Raw genomic sequence first — 23750 nt, forward strand, 5'->3', positions numbered from 1 at the left:
TTTGCCCACAGTGGTATTAACAGTTTTAATGTTCTCAATTAAATTTTTTTCATGATGATAATCTAATCACATAAATGTTTTCAAATGGGTAATAGTTGATTCTTTGTGCAGAGTGAATGCCTGGAAAGATTGTAGGGTTGAGGCTCAGCTAAGTAGGGAGAGCGTAGAGGGAGACTGCAGCTTATTAGATTGGCTTGCTGACTTCAGTGAAGCTAAAGAGACAGTCCCATCTGTCTCTTTGGTGTCCTTCATCTTTGAGGTAGCATTCCACCCCTCTTCCTACATTAGGAAGCTGGAATTGAAGGCTCTAAGTTCTACAACTTACCATGTGTTCTTTAGCCTCTGTAGGGTTAGAGAATTAGCTAGAGCCTTGCCTCTTACTGTATGTAGTCCCTACTATGGTGGGAAGAGCCTCAGAATAGCATCAACTTAGACTCTGGGTCTTTGGGACTATCAGGAGCATCTGCTTAGTCATGGGTGTGCCAAGAGGAAACACTGCCACTCTGACAGAAAGAGAATCTGTACACCTGCTAATGACTTTTAGCTCAACTCTCTCAGCAAGATTTTCTGGCTTCTTCTGCCATAGCAAGACGTTTATTTTGATTGTACTCGTTCTGAGGAAGGAACAGAAAATAAGTTGATGGTCACTGGACATTTCAAATGGTGCCTGCGTGCTCTTAAGTAGTCACCAGGAGGTGGGTGGCACTGACTGTTCTCTGCAGAACCAATGCTCTGTGTTCTGTGTGGAGAGACAAAAATAACGATTTCATGGACTCTTCTGGGCACTCTCATACATCGCATGTACTTGAGTCTTAACAGCAAATGTGTTACAGGCACTGGATGGCACATAAACACTCATCCATCGGCCTCAGAGTAATGACTTTCTAATGGAGGAGTGGAGCCCTGAGTGCCAGGAGGTAGGATAGGAGAAGGAGAAGTTTGGTTTACTTAAAACATCACATGTCTTGATGAGTCAAATTATGACACAAATTAATAGCCTATTTTCATCAAGATTTTTAAAAAGAACCTGATAAGGGAGTCTGAAGACAAAGATTTTGATTCTGTGTTTATTTACAATTTCCATTGCTTTTCATGAGTGTGCTTGTTTGTTTTTGTTGTATTTTTGGTGGGGGGTGGAGCATGTATGGCATAGAAAGTTCCCAAGTCAAATTTTTTGGGCTTGTGCACTTGTTCACTCTTTCATTCAACAAATGCTATTTGGGAACACAGCAGTGAATGAAACAAAGACTCTGGTCACATGGAGCTTACATTCAGAAGGTAGAGATAGCAAATAGGTGATGTTTCACATAGCAGTAGCTGGAAATGTGCAAATAAAGGGGGTTAGAAGGAGCCGTGGGCTGTGGTTGAGACTCCAGGCTTGTGGAATGGAACCTGCAAAATCCTTAAGACCCCAGTCTAGTCTCCTATGAACTCAGATGGGTTCACAGCTGCTATTCAGAGCTTCTCAATAGTTCTATTCATAAGGACTTTCCCCCTTCTTCTTGGCAGCTAGGAAGGACTATCTCCTTCCCTGAAAGCATTCCATCTTGATTGTATGCTGGTTGGAATAAACACAATTAGATGAGGAAGAAAGGGGGTGATTAAGAAATTATGCATAATGACTGTTAGATTGACTTCCCAAACTGGTTCAGGATGGGAGCATCCTTCTTGGGAAAAGGCTGTTCAAAGTCAGAGCAGGAGGAAGAAGGCAAGATTTTCATAGCCTGTGTCCACAAGAGTGTCTTGCCTGCTATAGCAGCAGGAGTCCAGGCTGAGCTGAGCTGATGCTCCCCAAGGCAGAGCAAGATGAGGTCCCTTTCTTCATGGGAGAGGACACTGTGTCCCCATAGGAAGAGGTCAGAAGTCTCACATGAGACTCACACAAGAGTTCTTCAGATAGCTGGGTGGGTTCTTTCCTCAGCTTATTATAGAAACAAAAAGCCAGGAGCCAGTTGCAGACAGAAAATTTTATTTGTGAAGGGACCAGGTGAACAGGGAAACAAGAGGGAAGGCAAAAGCACCTCCCAAGAGAAAGCCGGGAGGTGGGTGCCTCTTAAAAGGAGAGAGAGAGACACCAAAAAGGTTTTTGGAAGGGTCTTGGGGTTTTAAACCTTCCCTGACCCCTCCTTGTTGGACGGGAACCTACAGGGAAGATGTTCTCCGTTGGTAGTCTCTTTGCCAGTTAGAAAATAGGTGGGCAATGCTTATGGCACCACTTGAAGGTGTGGCCAAGTCTTCAGCATGGTCTCAGGATGCAGTGGTGAAAACTTTAGCCTCATCTCTCCTAAGAACTAGCTGCCTTCCAGGTGAGCCAGTGAGAGGGTGGAGACACGCAGACAAAAATCTGAATGCAGATTGATGGTGAGGGGAGAATCAGTTTGAATTCTGTTCAATTAAACTTGTGTGAAGCAAAGGCTTTTCTGAGTACCATGCAAAGTCCTGGGCTTACAAGGATTTAGGGTCCAATGGGAAAGACGGGACTGTGCACAGTCATTGTTGGTTGTTACAGAATCAGAGAAGAATGATATTCATCCCAACCTGGATGAGTTAGGAAATAATCCAGGATTCTCATAGCTTACAGGATAAATGGGAGGTAACCTTGGAAGTGCATACAGGGAAGAAAGAGGTATGGATAGGTTACATGAAGGGAAACAGAGAACTCGCAAGGTGAGAAGCTGATTTTCAATGGTCAAGGGCTGAGGTGGAAACACCTCTGGGATGGGGTTGAAAGGACTTGGCACTGGGACGATGGCTGCTTAGAAACTGTACCCCAAGAGACCTTTTTCAGTATGCATGGGTGAGTTCCAATTATAAGTGACCTTTGCCCTTCTCAGAGGATTTGTTGTTCCTTATTTTTTCTGCTATTAGGACACAGCCAGATTAAGAATTCGTGGTTATTTTTAAGCCTCAGTGTATAAATTACTTTTGTGAAACAAAAAGCACATCTTGCTAGGATCCGATTGACTGCTATCATTGAATGTGACTTCCCATCCAAGTGCAGGGGCACAACTGTCATTTATGAAAACCAGAGCATGAGTATGAAAAGAGAGAAAGCTTAAGGAAAACCTGTCATCTCTGACACTTCTCGTGGTTCATTTGCTTGTGTACCAGCAATGAGTTCTACTTCCTGCCCAGTTATTCGAGCCATGTGTCTGGGCATCGGCCTCGCCACATGCCCAGCACCAAATCCTGACAGTCTTTTCCCCAGTATGTCTCCCCAGGGACACTGACACTGGCCTTGTCTGAGCCAACATCACCTGTTCGAATTTCTGCAGTCTCCTTTTGGCCAACTCTAGGCTAACTTTCCTCATTGATTCTCTAAAAGCTGTCAAAGTACTATGTGTTAAATATGGATTTGATGAAGTCTTTCTCTCCCTTGCAAGCCTCTTAGGAGGGATGCCAGAATCCTTCATTTGTACACAAGGGCTCACATGGAACATGGTTCTGCCTTCCACAGGCCAATTTCCTACTTATATTCTACTCTGGCCATGTGAAGGTTTTTTGTACCTACTGTCCCTCAGATCTCAACTAGACTTCACTTTTCCTTTTGCAATTAATGATGAATCAGTTGATTGGATAACTAGTGCTTATTACCCCCATAGACTAAGGCCTCACATGCCTATTTACTGCTACACCCCACCCCATGGGCTATACTGCTGAATGACACTCAGAGACAATAAATAAATAAATAAATATAAATAAATAAATATATGAATATATAAATAAATATATGAATATGTCCGGCTTGGTGCAGTAGCCAAGTGGCTAAAGTCCTTGCCTGGCACACACTGGGAACCCATATGGACACCAGTTCGTGTTCAGCGTGCTCACTTCCCATCCAGCCCCCTGCTTGTGGACTGGGAAAGCAGTTGAAGACAGTCCAAAGCCTTGGGACTTTGTACCATGTGGAAGATCTGGAAGAAACTCCTGGCTCCTGGCTTCAGAATAACTCAGTTCTGGCTGTTGTAGACACTGGGGGAATGAATCAGCAAACAGAAGATCTTTCTCTGTCTCCCCTTCTCTCTGTAAATCTGAGTTTCCAATCAAAAATAAATACATATATGAGTATGTGAATGTTTACATTCCACACATGCTTCTTTGCTCTCTGAGGCTGCCTCAGATGAAAACAAAATGACAAGAGCTCCACTGCTGGAAATACTTACATACCACCTCAAAACCATTAGGAGGCAGAAATCACTATCATCCTGTGCTACTCTGACCATAGTTGGTAGTTGAGTATTTTAAGTATAATCTTGTAGAGGAAAGAAACTAAACAGGAAAACACTACAAGGAGTTCTTTGATGAGGACTTATACTTATGCAGGCCCAGCATTTGTTTAGAAACTTTTTTCTGCAGCTCAGATTCTAGATTCTGACCCATATTAACCTGCTCGCCAGAAACTCACAGGTGGACCCAGAATTCCAACGCTGCACGTGATTTGATGGTGTGTCAGGTCTGAAGTTCATTTCTTGCTGTGCTTGTCTTTCTGGGAAGCTGGGTTGCTGGTTGGAGGACCTGGAAACCAGGACAAGAGAGGAGGCAGACTACATGTGTGCCTCAGGCAGCAAGGCCATCCGGCACACAGTCATCAGGACTTAACATTGCAGCAATACTTCAGGAACTGATGTCACTGCTCTCTCCTCGGTTGCTTTTTCAGGCTTTTTTTTTTTTATTACCGAATAAGATTTGCTCACTTTTTAAACTATTTTCTACTCTTATTTGTTAAATTGATTTCCACACAGTCCCTGAATCCTATTGGAGGCTGCACATGTTCTCTTCACAACTTCAACTCTGCTGGCACTGGCTGCACTAAACATTGGCAACATAACTTCACAAAACAAGCACAGTTGTATTTAAACCAATTTATATGAAATAAATAGGTTTGTGAAGGTAAAGGCATAGCTAATTGGGTAAACTGTTGCTAAATGAAGATGAATTGAAATTTTCAAGAAAGCAAACAAAGAGGAAGCAAAGTGCTTTTCAGATAGTGTTAAAAGTGCTAGTATCACCTGCAGGGAGTAAAAAACCATGTAGGAACTACCAGATGAACATATTCTTCTTTAACTAATATGCCTTGGTGTAACTGATTTTCTTAAATCTATTAGTAAAAATGAAATAAAATTAATGAAAACATTGCAAGACAAGCAGGTCACAATTGATTGAAACTGAATAATAACAAAATCCTATAATATTAAAAAGTCATAAATTCCAAAGTACTTGTGAAAGACTATAAAGCACACTCTTATTTTTTTTAATTTATTTTTTTTAAAGATTTGTTCTTATTTTTATTGGAAAAGCAGATATACAAAGGGAGAAAGATCTTCTGTCCACTGTTTTGGCCACAATGGCCAAAGCTGAGCCGATCCAAAGCCAGAAGCCAGGAGCTTTCTCTGGGTCCATAGAATAGTGTCTCAAAATCTCAGTTCATAAGTAACCATTTGACCTAGTGGGGAAAATGTTAGTTAGGATGCCCACATCTGGGTTCCACTCAGATTCCCTCTTCTGGCTCCAGCTTCCTGTTAACGCATCTTGGGAGGCGGTAGTGATGGCTTGGCTAGTTGGCTCACTACCATCCCTGTGAAAGACCAGAATGATGAGTTTTTCACTGCCAGCTGTTTCAGACATTCAGGGAGTAAACCAGTTGTTAAGAGATTGATATCTCTTTCTTCCTGCCTCTCAAATACATGAATAATGTTTAAAAGAAATCTCAGTTCATTCTCAAAAAGATTAAAAAAATGTTAAGCATAAAAATTCGAAGACTCCACTATGTTTGGTACACAATGTATTGGAAACTTTGTGACCAAAACTTTGTGATCTTCCATGCTCATAATTATTTTTTATGAATAAAAAATATGAATAAAAAAACACTAAGGTGTACTTGTGGTAAGCCAAAATACATTCTCTTGATTATAGTTGAAATTTCATCTTAAGTAATCCTAGAAACATACAAGCTTTTCTAAGGAAGGAACATTTTGAGTTTTTGCCACATTTCAGGGTTTGCAAAAGGTAAACTTCTAATCTTAATTGAAATTTCTTTTCATAAATGTTTTTTCCCAAATATATATAATACATATACCCAGAATGTTATATATAGTGTTTAAAAACCACATGTGCTATACTTAGATAAAGGTTTTTAAAGAGAAAACTTATTTTGTTCATTGTAATGGGCAAGTACCCACCCAGCCTTTCCCATTTGTGCTAAGTGGATGTTTCTTCAACCTCTGTGTGTGTGTGTGTGTGTGTGTGTGTGTGTGTGTGTGTGTGTGTGTGTGTGTGTGTGTGTGTGTGTGTATGTACGTGTGTGTGTGTGTGTACTTTGTGATACCTTCACTAAAGGCTCTGGAAATGTCTGCACTTCGAACATTGCAGATGTTTCAGGAAGTGAGACCACTTCCTATAGGGCTGGATTTCCTAGAGTGAGCACTTTCATGCCTGCCATCTGTGGATGATGAAGTTTCTCTGCCTCTGCTTACCAGAGGGCAATCCTGTGAGAAGAAATGGGATACATTAAAACATTAAAACATCGTTTTAATCAAACCTCACTTCTTTAATTCATTTTCCTAAACATGCTTTTGGATTCTGAGGAGGCTAGGACATTATTAATCAAATGTTTAGTTTGCAGTTAGTATAGCAGGAGTAGAGCAGGCTCAGTTGAATGTTAGCAGGATCTGTAACAGGGCTGTTCATACTATAATTCTGATGTCATTGTGACTACTGGTTTATGGACAGCCAGTTCTTCAGACATTGAGGGATGCACTTCCCTTCCCACTCAGATACATTCTTTTTTTTTTTAAGATTTATTTTTATTATTTTTTTATTGGAAAGGCAGATATACAGAGAGGAGAGACAGAGAGGAAAATCTTCCGTCCGATGATTCACTTCCCAAGTGAGCGCAACAGCCGATACTATGCCAATCCGAAGCCAGGAGCCTCTTCCGGGTCTCCTGCTCCGGTGCAGGGTCCCAAAGCTTTGGGCCATCCTTGACTGCTTTCCCGGGCCACAGGCAGGGAGCTGGAAGGGAAGCGGGGCTGCTGGGATAGAACCGGCACCCTTATGGGATCCTGGGCGTGCAAGGCGAGGACCTTAACCACTGCGCCACCGTGCCGGGCCTGATACATTCGTTTTTGGGAGGCTGTGTTTAAGAATACAAAGTGGATGTTAAAGGTTTTGGTCCTCCCTGCATTTTGAGACTTATACTAAGGGACATCTACCACTTCCTTTCCCAAGTGGCCTTCAAAAAAAACAACCCTGCTCATTTTGTCAGCATTCTTCACTCATCCCTCTCCTGCTCCACCCACTTCTGCCCCAACTTCTCTAAACTTCCAGGAAAAATGGCTTCAGTTTATTCACTAGGTATGAAACCTGGAAGAACATGGAGTTTCCAGTGCTTCCCAAGGGAATCATAGATGGAAAGACCTTTGGCTGGCTGGTTGGTTGTTGCTGGCTGAAGGAACAAGTAGAAAGAAGCCAGACCTGGCTATCGCACCAGTAATGGGCTAGCTAACCAGGGACTCAATTCTGAGCTTTACTTTCAAGGAGAGGCAGGGAGTTCCAGCACAATGAGGCAGGGTTGCCATGGCTGGTCACCCCTACTTGAGCATTTTCGCAGTGAAGGATGAGTGGTAAGGGCTGTCGGATGACCCGGCTTAACCACTAACCAATTTCCTTGTCACATCTGACTTTGTGTTGTTAGAGTGGGGGTAGTGAAGTGAGAATGAAGGTCTGTGTAGCTTGTTTAAAATAGTGAACTGATTAAGACAAGGAAAACCAGAAAGGTACTGTGAGGTTATGCTGGAGGTTCAAGAGGATAATTTGGGTTTAGTTAAGGTGGGACTTTAATAGTGCCAGTGGCAAAGATGAAATTCCTTGTGTTCACTGTAGGTTTCACATTTCTTCCTGGGCTGCTGCTCCATGATTGCAGCAGAGGGCAGAGATAGAAAGCTTACAGTTGCACATGTTATGTGTCTTTCCTTCTGGCAGGAAGTCATTATTTCTTCCTTCACTTACCAGGTGCTGGACTGGATTGAAAACCATGGAGAGGCCTTTCTGAGCAAGCACACCGGGGTTGGGAAGTCCTTGCATCGAGCCCGAGCCCTGCAGAAGAGGCATGATGACTTTGAAGAGGTGGCTCAGGTGAGGTACTACATATGAGTGTGCACGTGTGTGAGTGTGTGTGTATGTGTGTGAGAGAGAGAGAGAAGCTGAGAGAGGAGTGTGTGTTAATGGCCATGGCATGTTGGATTGATAACCTCTGACTGCTAGGCTGTGTTCATATACAATGCAGGGCGACATTTATCTTCTCTTGGATAACTAGATAACACAGATTCCCAAGCTTATAGTTTTCAAACAAAATCCTGTCATTATAATTAAAAAATGCCTTGTCCACAAGGTGGCGTTGGTGGGGGGGGGCTCTTTACACTAGCATCTGTCTAGGGGCTGTTGTTTATGGTTGTCAGAACCAGAGGCTGAATGCTGAAACATTAGCCCCAGCTCTGCGTGTATGTGTGCAGTGTGCTTACTAGGACCTGGAGAAAAGAGACAGTACCTGTTCACCAGCCATGTACCCACAGGGTTGAATAATCCCAGAGCTGATGCCTTGGTAGCATCTGCACAATATTCGGTCTGTCAGTCTTTCCGCGGAGCTGTGTTCCCAGTCCACAAGGGTGTCATTTTCGACTCTGTGTAAAAAGGCTGGGTGAGGACCCTGTTTCTCTAATGATAGAATAATATAGAAGGTTTCTGTTCAGAACCTCCACCTGAAAAAAGTTTATGCTAAAACTCAGTTATGTATTTCTCTTGTGGGAAATTTTCCAAATAAACTCTGAGAAACCTTCATCTTCCAGATGACATAATGCTATCCAGTTGTTTTGTCAGGTGTTATTAATGGGAGTCAATGAGAAAAACTCTTAAGGATGAGACAGGGGAGAGAATCTGTATGACAAAGGTGCGAGTGCCATGTCACAGTGTTGGCCATAGGTGACCAGGCAGACCTCGATGTAGGTAACTGGGCAATCCTAGACCTCATCAAGGAGACAACCAGCCCCAGACAAGTCAAAAAGAAAGGACCTGTCAAAAGCCAAATGAGGACAGGAAAAGCTGTAGGGCACTGCCACATCTCTAGGGGAATTCCAAGTACGTGCTAAAAATGAAAGGCACTACAGAGTCAGAAAGAGCATTAGCAGTGACCCAGACCCAGGGCATGTGGTTGATTGGGACACTACCTGTTGAGTAAGGGAAGCCTCCTATGGGACCCAAGAGCAGTGGGGCTGGGAATTCAGCATAGTATAGACATTGTGGAAAGCAGTGAAAAGATTCCTCAAATAGTTAAAACCAGAATTCTGTAACATTCAGCAATGCCACTTCTAGGTTTATTCCCAAGAGAATGGACAAGACTTGAACAGATGTTTGTGTATCTGTGTTTAATAGCAGCATAAATCATCATATGCAAAAATAAAGGTAATCTCAAGATCCATGGATGCATGACCAAAATGTGGTATATCTATACAATGCAATGTTATTCCATTTTAAAAAGTAGAGAAATTCTGATACAGGGTGTGGCATGGATGAACATTGAAGATGTGCTAGGTGAAGGAAGCCAGTCACAAAAGAATGAATACTGATTTTTTAATAACTAGTATACCAAAAGTAGCCAAAATGGTATAGAGACAGACAATGAATGCTGGTTATTAGGGGATAGGGAAGGAGGAATGGCAGCTATCATGTAATGAATACACGTTCAGGTTCGTGAGATCAGGAGTTCTGGAGGTGGATGCTGCTGATGCCCTCACAGCAGTATGAGTGTAACTAATGTCCCTGGTTGTACACTTAAAAATAGTTGAAATGGCTAGGTGTATATTATGTGTGTTTTACCACAATAGGAAAAGTAAGGAAGTCTCTTAGCCACAGGAGCACTTTCTGTAGCATGAGCTGGACTTTTCCATATTGTATAGACAACGGTTCCGATATTCCCTCTAATATACAAGACTTGGCTCAAATCCACCATATGTAGGTGGCCAGGCATCCTGGAGACCTCTCCAATCAGCAAGGGGGCAGGGGATGGGAGAGGGCTGCAGGCATCTCCTGTCTGATGGGAGAATGGGAGTTGTGGTCCCTGGTTTGATCTCTTAGAGAAGAGCCAATCTGTTGCCTTGATGCTCCTGCCTCTGGACTGGCCTGTGGCTCCATACTTCTTCAGTTAGGAGGATACCCACAAGGCCACCCGCATCCCTGACCCAGTTTGTTCCTGCTAGCTCTTTTCTTGTTATTACCCCATACGCAATACTAACCTTGCTCATAGGCTCATGAGGGACCTAATGTTTTTGTCTGTTGTTAAAACATGCAAGCATTTTGGCCAAACAACCTATTTTTCTCAACTGCTCCTCTGCCTTTTCTATTCCATTCAGATGGAACAATGCCTTTCATTTAGCCATAGAAACACATTAACTTATGTTCATATTAAAGAATGGACACATCGTTAAAAGCTTATGGTTCCAGCTGGTGTTTTGTTCCTTGCCATGCCTGAATAATAAATGGTACAAGGCTTGTATCATAGAAAACAACCTTAAACCTCAGAAAGTTCTTCAGTATGTCTAAGTCATCTAGCTTGCCAAGGAGATCTGCTGGGACTCAACCTCAGATCTGCTATACTCCAGACTCACATCTTTTTTTCCTAAGATTTATTTATTTTTACTGGAAAGGCCGATTTACAGAGAGAAGGAGAGACAGAGAAAGATCTTCCATCTGCTGGTTCTCTCCCTAAGTGACTGCAAGCTGATTCAATCCAAAGCCAGGAGCCAGAAGCTTCCTCTGGGCCTCCCATGTGGGTGTAGTGTCCCAAGGCTTTGGGCCCTCCTATACTTCTTTCCCAGGCCACAAGCAGGGAGCTGAATGGGAAGTGGAGCAGCTGGGACACGAACTGGTATCCATCTGGGATCCTGGCATGTGCAAGCCGCTGAGCCCTTCAGACTCACATTCTTATTCCAATTCTATGCCATATCTCCTTATTGAGGTGTAGGAACTGGGTATAACATTAATTTCTCAGAGTTTGTACATGAAGAGTGCAGAACAAAGACCAGGAATAGGAGTGTTGGGGTGCTGCCAATGCTGTCCCTATAACATCTGTTTCAACTTTTCTCTGGCTCTGCCAACAAATAATCCAGTGATATAATCCATATTCCCCTGCTTCTGCTTTCTGATAAGACTGTGTCTTTTTAGAGAGAGAAAAAGATTTCTGGCTTTAAAACGATTGGTGTTTTTAGGAGTGTTTCCTCTGGAATGGAAAATACCAGATGTGGACTAAAAAGGGAGCATTTTTGCTAGGGATCATGAGGCCATTGCTTCACCCAGTACAGAGGCCTCCAGCAAAGATTCTTGCAATGTGGGGACTAATCCTGTTTCGTTCCCTCAACCCGAATCTGGGGAGGGGAGTGTCCAGTGGCACTGCCCAACACTGTAGAATTTTTTGTCCACATAGGAGAACTGCCTCTTTCCACAGTGAAAGGAGGCTGGTGGTGTCAGCAATAGCCTGCCTGCGACCTGCCTTTTGTGTGCAATGCGATGCCCAGTTGGTAAGAACAAGGCATGATCAGGCAGGAAAAGACTCTTCTGTCTCTCTCCTTTGCTTCTGCTCTTTCTTACGTGACAATACTGCGAGAATAAGAGTGTATTTAATCAAAAAATTGGGAGATGTTTGAGCAATGATAGCCAGCCAAAGCATGGAAACTTGTTTGTTGGGGCTATTGTTGAGAAGTGGTCAGGAGAGCCACCTGGGTTGTGCAGAAGGAGGCTGAGGGCTGCTTATGAGCAATATCACAGAAGGTCCTGATTCAGTGAAGGGACCTCTTTTGACATCATCATTTAATGATTTTTTTGACTTGAGTCTGCTATGAGAAAGGGGGTCCTGAGCAGCAGTTCTCTGCATTCAGGATCAAACACCTACCTTGATGGAAGCAGAGAATGCTATCCCAGCTCTCTCGGCTTCAGGAACCTGCCTGTTTGCAGGAGAGTGCCCTCAAGCAGCAGAACTGATCACCCACCGGAGACGGGTGTTGGTAGCATAAAGCCCCTGACCAAGTGGGTCTCCATTCTTGGGATAGTGGGGTACCTGTGTGATCATCTCACTAGTCATTCTTTTAGGTAAAGACATTTAAGACAGCTATTAAATTTAGATACAGATGACATGTGAAAAATCCTAGAACAGCTCATTATCTGTTATTTAACTTAAATTTGTGTTTAGTAACATTAACACATTTGAAACCATTTCTTCAAAAGTGTGAAAGGCAAGTTAATTAAGTGTGAGTCCTTAGCTCATCCTGCAGATGGCACTGTTTGAATAGCTTACCTTCTAGCAGAGCTGCCCTGGGAAAAGCACTAGTCTTGCAGTCTTACTCTGGAGACCCCAAGATGTGCTTATTGAGCACCAAAGGCAGGACTGAACCAGAGGTCTTTTCTTATCGAAGCCACTGAAGTTGCATGATCAAACAGAAGACTGGACACTGCTGAATTGCCTCCTGGTCCTGGTATATAGTTGACTCAATTGGCCATATAAACACACCAAAATACAGGGTTTATAAACACTTTTATATACTTTTCTAACATATTAAGTGTCATTGAGACTATAACAAGTGTAAGACAGAGTTACTGCCCATGGTAGTGTAGCTGTCAGGGGATAGATGTTTTCACATCCATGCAGGTGGTGGAATAGAATCTAGTGCCATTAAATTGTCCTGAAATATTTACTGTTATTTGGTAGAAGAGCACTCAAGTGTCTGTGGTTTAACCAGCGGCTGTGCCTACTCTGTGAATGGTCTGCTTTATGGCCTCATTATCTAAAATGCCAGACTTTGTGTAAGCTAAATCAGTAAAAAAAGAGCAAGCATTTACATTCAAATATATATTATCTAAAGTCTCAATGCATGCACCAAATCATGTTTAGGTAGCTAGGCATATTAAATAGCACTAGTATAACATTTTTGAAAGAGCAGACAATTTAAAGAAATACAAAAGCATAGACACAGTTCAGTACTTCATTTCATAATCTCTGATTGGTTCTTTCTGAATGTGAGCCCTGCGCAGAACACATTAAAAATGATTATTCTGGGCCCAGCGCAATATTGTAGTGGTTAAAGTCCTCGCCTTGAATGTGGCAGATTTCCATATGGGCGCCAGTTCTAATCCTGGCAGCCCCACTTCCCATCCAGCTCCCTGCTTGTGGCCTAGGAAAGCAGTGGAGGACAGCCCAGGGCTTTGGGATCCTGCACCCATATGAGAGACCCAGAAGAAGCTCCTGGCTCCTGGCTTCAGAATGGCTCAGCTCCAGCCATTGCAGCCTCTTGGAGTGAACCATCGGATGGAAGATCTTCTTCTCTGTCTCTCCTCTTCTCTATATAACTCCTTCCCAATAAAACACAAATAAATCTTAAAAAAAAAAAAAGATCATTCTTATTCTTGTGATCAGAGTAGGTGAAAATGGAAAGAAAGCATTTTATTGGACCTATCAGTGACTTTATTCTCCAAAGATATTGGAAGCATAATTAGCAGATGAACATACCACAGTTCCAAAGACAAATGGACCAGACAATTCAGAGAGAAGAGAACCCTGTATTTTCAGAGCTAGACAGTAGCCATAGTTCATTTCCATCCGTGGAATCTCTGTTGGTCACAATGGAAAATTAAAGAATTTCATGATTTCTGTCATGAGGATATCACCATCAAATGAAAAACATGTATCAAGCATATCCTTGTCCTCAGATAAATTCCATAGAAGAAGAGAGATAATCTTTACATTTTTAGTGAAAGTAGGGAAAAATCAACATTTCTTCTGGTTATATAATCCACATGCCTGCCTTGTGGGGGATAGAATGACTTTTGAGCTAAGTTGTCCTTCTCTTCTTGCCTGAGATGTTGACCATTTATAGCAGCTGCAAATGCAAGCAGAAGGGAAAAGGTGGGAAAGCTGAAATAGATACTCTTTCACACTTCAGCTTTTTCAAAGGATGAGAGGTTCTTAGGCAGTTGAAAAAAAGTAGTAGAGAAAGAAAGCCTGGAAAATGCAGAGAAACTAATCATAAAGTGGGTAAGTGGAAGGAGAGTATAGCAGCAGGGAGATAAAGAACAGCCCTGCACTCTGGATCTTGCATGGCATGTCTTCTGAGATGGAATTCAGCATGTTCTCTCCTTGGAGCACTGGGGAGAAGTCACTAGCATGAACTGATGGATGAGGTATCCTGTGACCACTCCCAAAAAGACAATCTATTTACATGCCATTGACAACTCCCAAACAGGGGTTTTGAGGGTTATTTTGTGCATTCCTGATGTGGAAAAGTTTGAGGGAGAAGAGCCAACATCTAAGATATTATAGAAAGCCTACCACAAGCTGTGAGTTCTCCCTCACTTTTACTGCCTCCTGCATGGAACAGATGGCACCTTTAAAATAAATTGGGACTGTATTCCTAATCATATGATGTTATATTCAAATGCATATATCTATGGTTTTAGGTAACAGGCTGAGAGTTCAAGTGTGTTTTGTCACTTGTTGCATGGGACAGCAGTGATTATGGGAAAGGAAGGAAGCTTTGAGAATAAGTGGTTGCTGATGTAGAGAATATTTCTAAGTTTTCTGTTTGTCCTACAGAGCTAGAATGGTGGATGTCTGGCAAAGGGTAGAATACATTTTACAGAAATTGGTAAGGCTGTACCTTGGCAGAAAACCCAGTTGATTCCCATTGAACTATTTGAGAGAGTTTTGAAGGGAAACGTTGTCACAGTAAAACCAAAACCAGATACAGCAAATACCACACAGATGACATAGAGGGAGCACAGCTCGAAGAAAACATTCTTAGACACTTTAAGTTAAAAACAAACAGACAGCAAGGTTAAGATTGGAAAATATGTTCATATTCTCCTTTTCCCATACTCCAACAAAAGGCATGTGTAACAGGTAAACTTTGAACATAACAAGTGAAAATCATAAATAGCCTATGACCTTGTGCTATTGAACCCACCAGAAGGAAACAGCAGAAGAAGATTCTTTGTTTAAAGGAGTTGTTCTGGAGCCTGCCTGGCATCCTGTATGGTTCCCAGTTTATGTCTTGGTTGCTCCACTTACCATGCAGCTGCCTGCTAATGATCTGGGAAAAGCAACAAATGGCCCAAGTGTTTGGGCCCTGCCACTGATATGGTAAACTCAGAGTTCCAGGCTCTTCACTTCAGCTTGGCTCAACCCTGGCCATTGCAACCATCTGGGAAGTAAAACAGGGAAGCGCTATCATTCTGATTCTCATTCTCTTTCTCTCTCTCTTCCCTTACCATCTCCTCCTTATTTTATTTCAAATAAATAAATAAATCTTCAAAATAAAATAAAGATGTTCTTTTTTACATTTATTATTATTATTGTTGTTATTATTATTATTATTATTATTATTATTATTTTATGATACAGTTCCATAGGCTCCTGGAATTTCCCGTATACCAGCCCCAATTCCCCCACCCACCTAATTCCTCTCTATTATTACTAACATATAGTTCTTCATACACAGTCATATGTCGATCATTGCAGGCATGGACAATGGCAGAGAGTCCAGAATCCTATTGACAAAATATAGTAAACAGTTTCATTATAAGTCCATCTTGTCTGGAAGTAGAAATGTATACTGCATTGTAGCCTCACATCTGATTGTTAGTCTCCATTTCACAGCTACTGTACACATCAAATGAGAAGTCATAGTACAAAATCAACAATAGAAAGAAAAATAGAAATTTACAATGCCATGAAGTTAAATAACATTTTACTAGATATGACAGTCTCCTTCATACAGCTACTATACATCCCCTTAAATGAAGAACCACAAAACAAAATCAACATCAGGAAGAAAAAAGAAATTAACAACACCATGAAATTAAGTGACATGCAACTAAAGACTAACTAACGTGTAGCTGAAGAAATGAAAATCAAGATCTTTCTTGCAGAAAATGATGCCACTGAGTCATTGAATGATTTAATCAGAACAAAGTGTTTTGAAGAGATGAAACTAACCAAAAACATCAAATCCCAAGCGATATCGTTTCCACTGATTTTTGTTGAAGTGTGTCTCTTCTAGACAACAAATAGATGAGTTTTGTGTTTTAATCCAGTCTACCAATCTATGACGTTTGATTGAGCTTAAGCCATTTACATTCAGGGTTAATATGTACGGGTGGTATTTTGATCCTGTCATTTTAGCAATGGGTTGTTCATTGGTTTAGTCTTCTGTTGTCATTTTACTGGGATGTTCTTCCCATTTGCCTTTGGTTTTGGTGGGTGTTAGTGCTCTTCTCTGTCAAGAGTACATCTTGAAGGATCATTTGTAGGGTAGGTTTGGAAGAGGCAAATTGTTTTAACTTTTCTTTGCTGTGGAAGAATTTTCTTTCATTTTCAAAGACAAAAGAAAGCTTTGCTGGATATGTTCTCCTAGGCCAACAATTTTTTCTTTTAGAATCTGGAATATGTCACTCCATTCTCCTCTTGCCTGTAGAGTTTCCTGTGAGAGATCTCTTGTGAGTTTAATTCGCATTCCTTTATATATCAATTGATTTTTTTCATAAGCACATTTGAGGATCTTTTCCTTATGTTCGATTGAAGAGGGCTTGATGATGATGTGTCTTGGTGAAGATCCCTTTTGATCAAGCCAGTTGGAAGTTCTGTGCCCCTCCCGGATCTTGTTTCCCAATTCTTTCTCCAGATTAGGGAAATTTTCCCTTATTATTTCATTAAATATATTTGTAAAACAAGTTTCTCTTTCTGTACCTTCTGGAACTCCCATAACTCTTATATTTGGCCTCTTAATAGTGCCTTTCAATTCTTGAATACTTTTTTTGGCCTGATCCAGCTCTGCTTCCAGCTTTATGCTTGCTTCTCCTGATGGCAGGAAATATCTGCCAGTTCTGAGATTCTTTGTTTTGCTTGCTTCATTCTATTTTGGAGACTCTCCTCTGTACTTTTAATTTGCTCTACTGTGTTCTTAATATCTATCAGCCTTGATTTGCTTTATTGCTTCCTTAAATTCTTTAAACTCTAGTATGTGCTTCTCATTGTTGATCAGAAGCTTTAAAATGAGTTTTATGAATTCTGTGTCCCCCATTTTCTCGATGTCTTCCTCAGTGAACTCTGAGGTTAGCAAAGGGTTTTGCTCCTTTGCAGGGGAGTTTTCGTAATATTCATTGTGCTTTTGTCTCTTCATTTGCTCTTGGTCATTGTACTTCTGGTTAGCAGAGTCTTCTCCTTGGGGTAGGTTTCTAAGCTCTGTCACCCACAGGTCTACAGTTCAATTTTACTTATTGCAGTTGGTACACAACACTTTGCTTGCAACCAATTGTGCCACTCCCTCCAGCAATTTGCAGGTCTGGGTTCTTATGTTAGATTTCCACCAAGAACTCCGTAGCCCCAACTGCTGGCTCACCAATCTCCACCTCCTTTGATACTGTGCTGAGGCTGCACTGTTGTCTGTACAACCTTTCTCCCACTTCTGGTTGGAGTAGGTCCCTGGATTAGGGAGACACCAGGTGTCCTATATATAGCTAGGTTGTTGGTGGCACTAATCTTGCTGGAGCCTGTTGGACATTAGATCTGGGTGCCACATGGACCTATTTTGACCCTTATGATGCCACAGTCGGTATTATTTTCCTGTGGGACCAATGCAATCCACTGAACTCAGTGAGTTCTCATGAGCTCAGTACACTGTTGTCCCTGCAGTCCTAAAGCATTTGCCACAGTGTACAAAATGGAGCCTGACATACTGCTACTAGAGTTCTTGATCTGCTGGCCATCAGATCTGAGGACTACCCAGACCTGTCTTGGGTGGAACCTATAGAATGCCACGTTGCTGCAGTTCACTGAGTCAGAAATGAGTTCACTCCCAGCTCAGCATATGCTCAGTCCTTTCCCTTGCCTTTGCCTCCTTATGCAAAATGGTGCCCAATTCGGCTTATGGGGCTGTCTGGGCTCTGAAATCTACCCTGTTCTCGCACTGCCCGTCTGGGATCTGCTGCTCTGTCTCTGCTCCTGGTCAAATCAAACGGACCAGCAGGATGGAAGCTTCTTTGGGTTCACCTCCCAAACTCCCAGTGAAAGTCCCTTCCCACCTGGTTGCTGGTGGAGTTCCAGCTGCTGGTGGAGTTCAGGTCACCCGTTAGCTGAACACTGTTGAAGTATCAGTCACTACAACACCACACCGTTGTGTCCGCTGCTTTCCTGTGTCTGTCAGTGTCAGTCTCCAGGTTCGCCTCTGCTGTTGTTCTGTCCTCTCCTATTTCCTGGAATGTGTCCTCTCTGCTTCATCCTGATTAAATGTTTATCCATCCATTTAAACGTGTCCTTACTCTTTTCTGCCATCTTGATTCTCCTCAAATAAAGGTGTTCTAACAGAAGGGGACAGTACGTTTCAGGAAGTCTTACATCTCTGTATAAATCTACACACTTTAGTCAGTAAACAATATTGATAAATAATATGAAGGCAAAATAAACACACAAAAAGCTATCACATTGGAAAGGATCCTAATCTATCAGGTGGAGGAAATAGAAAATGCTATTCTAATATGAGGGATCTTTAGAACATTCTTTTTTTTTAAGTTTTATTTATTTTTATTGCAAAGTCAGAAATACAGATGAGGAGAGAGAGGGGAAGATCTTCTGTCCAATGATTCATTCCCCAAGGGATCACAATGGCCTGTGCTGCGCCAGTCCAAAGCCAGGAGACAGGAACTTCCTCCAGGTCTCCCACACAGTCGTTGGCCTTCCTCGACTGTTTTCCCAGGCCACAAGCAGGGAACTGGGTAGGAAATAGAGCTGCCAGTATCAGAACTGGTGCCCATATGGGATTCCAGCATGTTCAAGGTGAGGACTTTAGCTGCTAGGCCACCATGTCGGGCCCAGGATCTTTAGAACATTGTTAGGAAATACAAATTATAGAAACTGTGCTCTAGATTTCAGATTTATAAGTCAAAGTTATTTTTAATTCTATTTCTACAAACATTTGAACTTACCAATATTTTTCAAAATTATTTAAGAGTAAGAGAAAGACAGGCATTCAGAACTCCTACTCTGTCATCCAAATGCCAACAATGAGTGACCCTGGGTCATGCTGAAGCTTCCATATAGGTGGAAGGTCCTAATCAGTTTAGGCATTTTTAAGTTATTATTTTATGATACAGTTCCTTAGGCTCTGGGATTTCCTTTACCTCTTCCTCAAATCCCCTTGCCCCATCACTGATTTCCCCCATATTACCACAACAATATAGTCCTTCATAAACAGTCCTAAGTCTATCATTTTGCTGTTTTAGAGCATCCTGACATTGTAGGTATGGGTAACGGTGCAGTCCAGCATCCAATTGTCAAGATACATGTAACAGTTTGATTGGGAGTCCATCTTTGATTTGGAAGTAGAGATGCATGCAATATTTTTACCACTAGACCAAATGGCTATCCTTCATAAAGTTTTTAAAACCTCCTTATTATGATTTCAATTCTTGCGTAAGCAAAATTATGGCAAAGAAAAGATACCTCCAGTTCCCTGACAACCTAAGATCTTAGGACATTATAAGTAAAATCAATTAAGTTGATGAGAACAAATGGTTCTATATGATAGAAGGTGAATCCTTGCAGAAAAGCTCAGAAGAATACAGTGTGTCTAAATTCTAAAGAACCATGACATTTAGATGCAAGGATTTAGACATTATTCTTAGAACAGAGAGGAATGTTAAAGGTATTTAAGTAAATACAAACCAAAATAAAATCTCTGAACCAGAGATGAAAGAATTTCTCTGTGCCCTGGCTGTTAAGATCACATAGAAAATATTGTGCCTAATTTGGGGAAATGTATTTTCAGAAAAATACTGACAAAATACGCTGTGATTGTTAAAAGCTGTCAGGATGGTGAAGTTGCAGTAAATGGATATACTCAGTTGTGAGTAAATCATGTTTTATGGAAGGCAGGAGTGGTTGGTGTGATCTGTTGAAAGCTTCCTCTGAAGAGATAAAAATGGAAAGGATAGTGAAACCAATTTCAGCTTAAATCAGGTATAACTTTTAACCCATGAATTGCTTTTTTCAATAGCAAAGCTAAAGTGTAATATGTTGTAATATCCTGTGCTTCTGGTCCTGGGGAGTTTCCCAGTACAAACAACTTTTTTTTTCTCCCAAGAGTAAACATAAGACTTTTGTATCTTAAAAACAAAGATGAAAGTCCCCTGAGTATACTGTCTCTGGATTCAACTCTTCATCTTTTTCTCCTTCCTGTCATACCCCAAGTCCTTGAGGGAAAGTCATAAGTCATAATTGCCAGTTCTACGCCCTCACCTTCTAGTTGCTGTTTGAACCCTGTCATTGGGCTTCTGTCCTCATTTCCTACCCACCCCCCCAAAAGATAATTATGGAGCCTTCAAGAAGACTTTTTTTTTCTAAATTCAAAGGGCACTTACAAATCTTAGTTGACCTTTCTGGACCATCTGACCCTGTCAGCCACTCACTGTTGTTTTTTGTGTTTGTTTGTTTTGTTTTTTGTTTGTTTGTTTTTAAATACCTCTTCTCCCAAGCTTTCCATGATGTAGAGCCCTCCTGGCCATCCCATGCCTCTGTGTATGTTCTTAAACTTTTCTTAAAGTTCCCCTTATATTTTTTGAAATGTATATTTACTTACTTGAAAGAGTTACACAGAGAGGAGAGACAGAGAGGTCTTTCATCCACTTGTTCACTCTCCAAATGGCCAAAGAGGCTGGTTGAGCCAGGCCAGAGCCAGGAGGCAGAAGCCTCCCTCCCACATGGGTATAGGGGCCCATATCACCAGGGAGCTGGAGCAGAAGTAGAATAGCTGGGACTTGAAACAGTGCCCAGATGGGATGTCAGCACTGCAGCAGCAGCTTAATTAGCTACACTGCAATACCGGCCTCACTTCTTAGACTCCTCCCTTTTCTCCAGTGTTTATTTCTTATATACACATACTCCATAAATTATTTCTAATGTGTCCCAGCCCTACCTGCCACCACGATTCTGATAGTTCATAAATCCCTGTCTTACCTCTCAACACTGAACTGCTCATTGACTTTCTATATACCTCCATGTTAACTTCTCATCAAATGCTTAGACTCACTGTGTTCAAAGTTTATTGTATCATCACCTTTCCACCTTTTCAGAATATCCTCTTACAGCTCTTTTCGTTGTTGCCAGTTAAGGACATATACGACCCAGTTCCTCAATCCAGAAACTTGTCAGTCTCTTGCTCTTACTCCTTACCAAGTCCATTGCAAAGTCCCATTGATTCTATCACTTTAAATGCCCATTTCCCCATTGCCATTGCCTTGAATCTGGGTCTCATTATCTCTTTCCTGGAGTACTACAGTATCCTCTTTTCTCTAACTCTAATCATGCTCATCTTAAATCTGTTGCCACCTTGCCACACGTGCAATTTTCCTATAGCCCATCTTGCTCTTTCAGTTGATTAGGGAATCCATGAATGATTTCCCAACAGAGTTAAGTTTAAACCTTTAATATTACAAATCCACAAACCTGACTTGGCCACTGTTTTGTTTGGCTTTCCCTTTTACTCTGCTGTGTTCCTTCTTCCTCACCCTGTATTCTGCTGAAACAACAATTTTTCAGGACTTAGTGTTGTCTCCTTGATTCTACCTTTAAATATTAGCTCCCATCATCTTTGAATACTCATTGCAAGTATCATCTCTTCCAGGAAGCCTTTGGTGGCTTCTTTGATTTGGATTGCGTTTTTTTTCCTCCTTTCCTGCTCTCCCTTCCCTTCCCTTCCTCTCCCCTTCCTTGCCCTACCTCTCTTCCCTCCCCTCCCCTCCCCTCTCTTCTCCTTCCCTCTCTTCTCCTCTCCTCTTTTGTCCTTTTCTTTCCTTTTCTGGTTTATTTATTTTTATTGGAAAAACAGATTTACAGAGAGAGCAAGAGACAGAAAGGAAGATCTTCTATCCACTCCCCAAATGGCCCCAGTGACTGGAGCTAAACCAATCTGAGGCCAGAAACTTCTTTGGGGGTCTCCCATGAAGGTATCATTCTGAGGCCAGAGGAGACTCTTTGGGGTCTCCCATGAAGGTGTAGGGTCCCACGGGCTTGGGTCATCCTGTGGTGCTTTCCCAGTCCATAACCAGGAAACTGAATTGGAAGTGGAGCAACTGGACCATGAACTGCACCCAAGCGAGATGCCAGTGCTTGCAGGCTATGGATTAGTTAGTTGAACCATTGAACTGGCTCCTGGGTCTCTTTTCTAGGCATTCATTTACTCTAGTCACATCCTTATTATTGTAGTTATCTCATGGTGTCATAATAAATTTTTGAAAAAGATTTATTGTGTTTATTTGAAAGAGTTACAGAAAGAAAAAGAAAGGGAGAGAGGAGGAAAGGAGAGGATATATATATAGAGAGAATCCCCCACCCACTGGCTCACTTCTCAAGTGACTGTTTTGACTGATGTTGGGCCAGGCTAAATTCAGGAGACTGAAACTCAATTCAGATTTCCCACCTGAGTGGCAGGGGCTCATACACTTGAGCCATCTCCTGCTGCCTTCCCAGGTACATCAGCAGGGAACTGGAACAGAAGTAAGCAACCAGTACTTAGCCAGCTGTATGTGTGATGACAATGGTGCAAGATGATAACTTAACTTGCTGCACTACCATGCAGGGCCAATCATAATCAGTTTTATGCTATCATTATCCCATGCTTGGACTAAGAGCTTACCTAGAACAGGAATTGTATCTCACTGGTCTTTTTATCCAATACCTGCATAACAAGTCTGATATGCAGTTACCACTTTAAAAAAGAAATGAATGAGAAGAGTCCTTCACTGGGCGGGTACCAGATCAGGTTTTCTTTGAGGTAACCTTCTAACTGTAGAAATAAATAGAAGGAAAGTGGATAGATGAATGTAGGAACCTAGTCCACAGAACCACGTAGCCTGAAACATAAATAAGTAGTATCTTGTTAGATTTAGTGAGATTGCACTGAGCTGTCAGCCCAAACAACCCCTGCCTGGCAATCTGGAACTTTGGAATAAGCATGTTTTGAGTCTTTTGTATCTTATATAAAAAAAGAGAAACAACTTTTAAAACTAGTTTAAATCAAGCTACAGGAACAAGAGGAGATGCAGTGTTTACTATGCCCATGTTCTCAGCCCCTTTGAGTTTTCCACAATTTTCCAGCTGTGGTGATCACCATCCCACCATGTCCAACCTTCAAGAGTGGGGAGAGCTTTAATTCTATTAGGCAAAATGTGGAAAAGTTCTTTTTTCTTCTAAAACACTCTTCTTTTTTACAAGTAAATTGGGTTGGCCTTTTCCAAAGAGATCTAAAAGGCCTCAACAAAACAAAAAAATAGACAAATATATAAAACACAGTCCTGATTTCATATTCAGCATATTGATTTTGAGTCCAAAACAGGTCATCTAATCACAGGCTTCCTTTGTTCTGACATGTTATGCCACTGATTGCCACTTTTTCTTTTTGTTGAGCTAACTAAAAATAGTAATGACAATGATTCTATAACACCTAGGCATAATTTTCTTTACACTGGTCACTGTTCTGTGTTTTTTATTTTAACTCATTTAAATCTACACAGAATTTCCTGCTTTAGATAGTTCTCATCCCTTTTACAGATGAAAACACTGAAGCATAGAGATTAAATAATTACCTCTGGTTGACAAAGCTATAAAGTTGTGAAACTGGAATTCAAACTTTGGTAGCTTGGCTCCAGATCCCAGGCACTCA

The 23750-nt window shown here is 41.6% G+C and overlaps 1 protein-coding gene across 10 annotated transcripts in view; it reads left to right on the forward strand.

The window, feature by feature from the left end:
* The window catches only part of KALRN (kalirin RhoGEF kinase), a 660588-nt gene that overhangs the window by 312515 nt on the left and 324323 nt on the right, over positions 1-23750 (forward strand). For all 10 annotated transcript variants that reach the window (XM_041002788.1, XM_041002790.1, XM_041002785.1 and 7 more), the window contains exon 10: positions 8011-8133. In XM_041002788.1, coding sequence (XP_040858722.1) covers positions 8011-8133 — 123 coding nt within the window. The remainder of the gene's footprint in view (positions 1-8010; positions 8134-23750) is intronic.

The sequence above is a fragment of the Ochotona curzoniae genome, unplaced genomic scaffold (genome assembly GCF_017591425.1).
Source record: "Ochotona curzoniae isolate NIBS_2020 unplaced genomic scaffold, NIBS_Ocur_1.0 scaffold_2587, whole genome shotgun sequence".
Taxonomy (NCBI): Eukaryota; Metazoa; Chordata; class Mammalia; order Lagomorpha; family Ochotonidae; genus Ochotona; species Ochotona curzoniae.